At 47.1% G+C, this 4683-nt stretch overlaps 1 protein-coding gene across 1 annotated transcript; it reads left to right on the top strand.

Moving 5' to 3' along the window:
- The first annotated feature begins 233 nt into the window (after window positions 1–233).
- On the top strand, window positions 234–3848 carry TMEM30B (transmembrane protein 30B). The gene has a single exon (XM_042253072.2). It carries the CDS (start codon window positions 455–457, stop codon window positions 1514–1516), a length of 1062 nt encoding a protein of 353 aa, XP_042109006.1. The 5' UTR covers window positions 234–454; the 3' UTR covers window positions 1517–3848.
- Window positions 3849–4683: the final 835 nt, after the last annotated feature.

Below are 4683 nucleotides of genomic sequence, written 5' to 3'. Positions count from 1 at the left end.
CTGGTCACATAGAAAGCGGAAGGGAAGAAGTACCTGAGCAAGGTAGGAGCCACTCAGAAGCAGCCTGGGGCCGCCACTCACCTCGAGGAGGAGGAGCTGGTGTCCGGACCCACCTGAATCGAGAGGACAAGCGAACCCTGGATCCGCCAGGTGAGGGAAGGGAACGCCCGCCCTACTCACCCCAGAAGAGGCGGGGCGCGGCTTGCGATTACCCGCAGGGGCGGAGCCGGTCGAGCACCTGGGCCGCGGCGGAACTGAGGGGATCCAGCCACCGCCAGAAGAACCTGGTACCAAGACTCACCTGTGCAGGGGCCTGAGGCCGGGCCGGGGCCAGAACTCACCTGAGCCAGCGGAAACCGCCCCGGGAGTAGCCCCAGGCTCGCCCAGCGCGGAGGGCGAGGCACCCCGCCGGGCCGCAGCACCCGAGCGCCCCTCCGTGGGTCCGCGCGGCGCCATGACCTGGAGCGCCACCGCCCGGGGCGCCCACCAGCCCGACAACACCGCGTTCACGCAGCAGCGCCTCCCCGCCTGGCACCCGCTGCTGTCGGCCAGCATCGCGCTGCCGCTCTTCTTCTGCGCCGGCCTGGCCTTCATCGGCCTGGGCCTGGGCCTCTACTACTCCTCCAACGGCATCAAGGAGCTCGCGTACGACTACACCGGCGACCCGGGTACCGGCAACTGCTCGGTGTGCGCTACGGCCGGCCAGGGCCGCGCCCCGCCGCCCCCCTGCTCGTGCGCCTGGTACTTCTCGCTGCCCGAGCTCTTCCAGGGCCCCGTGTACCTCTACTACGAGCTGACCAATTTCTACCAGAACAACCGGCGCTACGGCGTGTCCCGCGACGACTCGCAGCTGAGCGGGCTGCCGAGCTCGCTGCGCCACCCGGTCAACGAGTGCGCCCCCTACCAGTACAGCGCGGCCGGCCTGCCCATCGCGCCCTGCGGCGCCATCGCCAACAGCCTCTTCAACGACTCCTTCTCGCTGTGGCACCAGCGCCAGCCCAACGGGCCCTACGTCGAGGTGCCGCTCGACCGCACCGGCATCGCTTGGTGGACCGACTACCACGTCAAGTTCCGCAACCCGCCGCTGGTGAACGGCAGCCTGGCGCTGGCCTTCCGGGGCACCGCGCCCCCGCCCAACTGGCACCGGCCGGTCTACGAGCTGAGCCCCGACCCCAACAACACCGGCTTCATCAACCAGGATTTCGTGGTGTGGATGCGCACCGCTGCGCTGCCCACGTTCCGCAAGCTGTACGCGCGCATCCGCCAGGGCAACTACTCGGCCGGGCTGCCGCGGGGCGCCTACCGCGTCAACATCACCTACAACTACCCGGTGCGCGCCTTCAGCGGCCACAAACGCCTCATCTTCAGCAGCATCTCGTGGATGGGCGGCAAGAATCCATTCCTGGGCATCGCCTACCTGCTGGTCGGCTCCCTCTGCATCTTCGTGGGCTTTGTCATGCTGGTCGTCTACATTCGCTACCAGGACCAGAACGAGGACGAGGAGGACGACGAGTGATTCCTGCTTTCAAAGTACCCTTTCTGCTCCTTGCCAAAACTCTTGCAAACTTCTTTAGGTTTCTCCCTCTCGACTGTCACCCAATTCCAACTTCGCCTCACACTGCCTCCTATTGTGGATGAGGGGACCAGAGAGAGAGAAATTGACACCTGATCAGGCGCTTCCAGGCTCTTTTAGGGTGTTTGAACTGCTAGAGCGAGACATTCCTACAAATTTCCCCCATCTCTTTCACGAGTGGACATGTTAGGTTCTTTGAGCGAGGAATGGACGCTTGCTTATACATTCTTATTCAAACTCCATCTGATGAAGAGACAGACCTGTAGATGTCAAAGAACTCTTTCGAGATCTAACAGCTACTCATTGGCTCCTGGTTCTGATTCTGACTCTGAAGCTAGAGCTTTAACCACTGTAGTACAGTGGTTTTCTTTTCTTGGGGGGTGGGGGTAAGTGTAGAGAGTGAAGCCTACAAATAACCAGCAGAGGCATGGAGAAGGGGAGGAGAACATGCTGTTTTAAAATGTAGATAGATTAGAAGGCCCCATCCCCAGAAATTCTGACACATTAAGGCTTTAGTGAGCCCCTCGAAGCTGCAGTTTTAACAAACCCATCTGGAGATTCCTTCTGTATTCCCTCAAAGGAATCAGTGCCCTGAACCAGGCAGCAAGTAGGATACTGTTGCCTATTTCCTTATATGTCTGAGGCTAGGTGTGACTCCATCACTGCCCGTCCAGGTTTTCAGGTGGTCATCTTTTCCCAGGGGCAGTGACAAGCATAATGTTCCCAGTTTGGTCTCACTCCTCCTTGAACATAGGAAGCTCTCTGTAACATGCAGAGTAGTGAAAACAGCTAGTTGGCATACAGATTTGCAGAGCCGGGTTTTGCAACAATTCATTTGATATTTTAGTGCAAGAAATTGATTTTTTTTTTTTTTTTTTTTTGCCAGGTACTGTGTAGAGACTTGAAAATGTCAGGTCAGTTTGTACAATTCAGTGGGCAGGTTTTAACCTTAGAATCAGATAGCTGGAGGGGACCTTAGAGGGAAAATGTTTTTCCTAAAGTCATATTGTGACTCAGTCTTGTCATCTAAATGATTTTTTATGCTTAGTGATTTTTTTATGCTTATGTTGTTCATACCTTTTCCCTTGTGTCTAAAAAAAGTTAATGTTCTCAAATGAACCATGTTTGTTTTTAATAATATGTTGAAGTGAATGCTAAGAAATTAGTCTTATGTAAACTAGACTCAAAAATTATTTGAACCATTGAGATAATGTTAAACTTTGACTACTCTAAACTCCTTTTAATATATTGGTATATAAAGTTACTGTAAGATAATAGAATTTTTAAAAACCCTTTTATGGCAAAAGAACTTTAAAAAGTGAGATCATCTGCACAAGTTTATTTGCTGAAAGCAAACAGTTACTCGGTATTCTATCAGAACTCTTAGTGCCTATTCCCTATTATGGCTACTTTCCAGTTAGTACAATTTTTGCTCTTGCCAGTGTTCTTGCCTGGAGAATCCCAGGTACAGGGGAGCCTGGTGGACTGCCGTCTACGGGGTTGCACAGAGTCAGACACAACTGAAGCGACTTAGCAGCAGCAGCAGCGGCATAAGGCAGGGCAATACTTTGAAGTTTTTTGGTTTTTGTTTTAATTGAGTCACAGAAATATTGAATTGTACTGAATAATTTATATTAATTTTATTTTATTCTTCTGGTTCTTTGAAAAATAACAGACATAGACAACATGCATGTTCGCTGACATCTGTTGGATCTTCTGGAACAGTTGTGACTTAAGAGATTCTGTCCCAGTATTTACATAAACCAAAAAATATATTATAATCCCAGTATGTTGGCTTCCCAACTCCTGAATATGACACAGTTTTACTGCCAGATTTTGTAGTGTGATTTTAGGCTGTGTATATATGATCATATGTATGTAGAGTAATTTTTATTTATCATGAATTTTTGATCAAGTAGTTGCTTCTTTATAATTTACCACATTTTTTTTACTACTTAGTTGAGAAGAACCATGTATATTACTATCATTTTTACAGTATTCATTGCTATAAAATTTTAAATGAGTCTACAAAATTAAAGGTATTCTGATTAAATCAATGAATATGGTTCCAGGTCCTCTTTGGGTTTTTGAAAGAGAATAAAGGTTATATTTGTGTTACCTTTGTTATCACATTTGCTTAATCCTTTTGAACTATGATCTTAAAGCCACAAACGTTTAAAGTTACCAGCTACCATCCACTTTGCTCATTTGTTATTAGCAGATTTATACTGCAGCAAGAAAATTGCCTTTCAGAATAAAGCTCAAATGAACTCAATCTTTCAGTGTTAACTTCCTAACACAGAATTTGAACTTACATCAATATCAACATGTAGTATGAATCAGACAATCCTTGACTGTTGTTTGAATTTAGTAAAATGTGGTCAATTTTTAATAATATTTAGTATTAAGTTACTAAAGAATGTAACTGCAGCAATCTTACTTCTCCATTTCTGCATTTTACCCAAATTCTAAATTACAATTATTTATTGGGTATTTTGGACTACAAAACTTCAGAAACTGTGAAAACAAAAGATGAAACATTTTCCTGCACTGTAGCGTTTTGTTTAGTATCTCTGGATTCTAGCTGGGTTTGAAGTCTCATGTTGTCTAGTAAATGCTTCCTAGCTAGAGTTGTGTTGTCTGGAATGAGACTGAAAAGTGAACCTCAACAATTGGACTGAAAATGTGCTTTGATCTACTTTGTAAAGTAAACCACAAACAAAAGAGAAACTAATGTGGTTGGCGGGAACTCCCCGTACAGAATAATATAACAAAGACTTTCCAAGAATCTCCAGAATCAAGTCAACAATTCAAGGACTAGACAGTTGTTTCAAATCAGAGACAGAAAAACAGTCTGAGATTTTCTTTAGTAATAAGTACCACTTCACACTATATAACCACAACCCTTTCTGCATCATGGTATCTGTGCCCTCTTCTCGTCATTGGGGATCTCAAAAGTCTTGAGCAAACTCTCAGAGTTATTGGTAGAGCTGTAATGTAATCAATTCCTTATATGCCCCTGGGTATATCAGTTACTGTGTACAAGTAACTGTAATAATAGTAAATGCCCTCTTCCTTTATTTTCATCAGGCATTTCTTTGCACCCTAGA

Source organism: Ovis aries, chromosome 7, assembly GCF_016772045.2.
Source record: "Ovis aries strain OAR_USU_Benz2616 breed Rambouillet chromosome 7, ARS-UI_Ramb_v3.0, whole genome shotgun sequence".
NCBI classification, from domain to species: Eukaryota; Metazoa; Chordata; class Mammalia; order Artiodactyla; family Bovidae; genus Ovis; species Ovis aries.
This window is presented reverse-complemented; position numbering and strand designations above follow the sequence as displayed.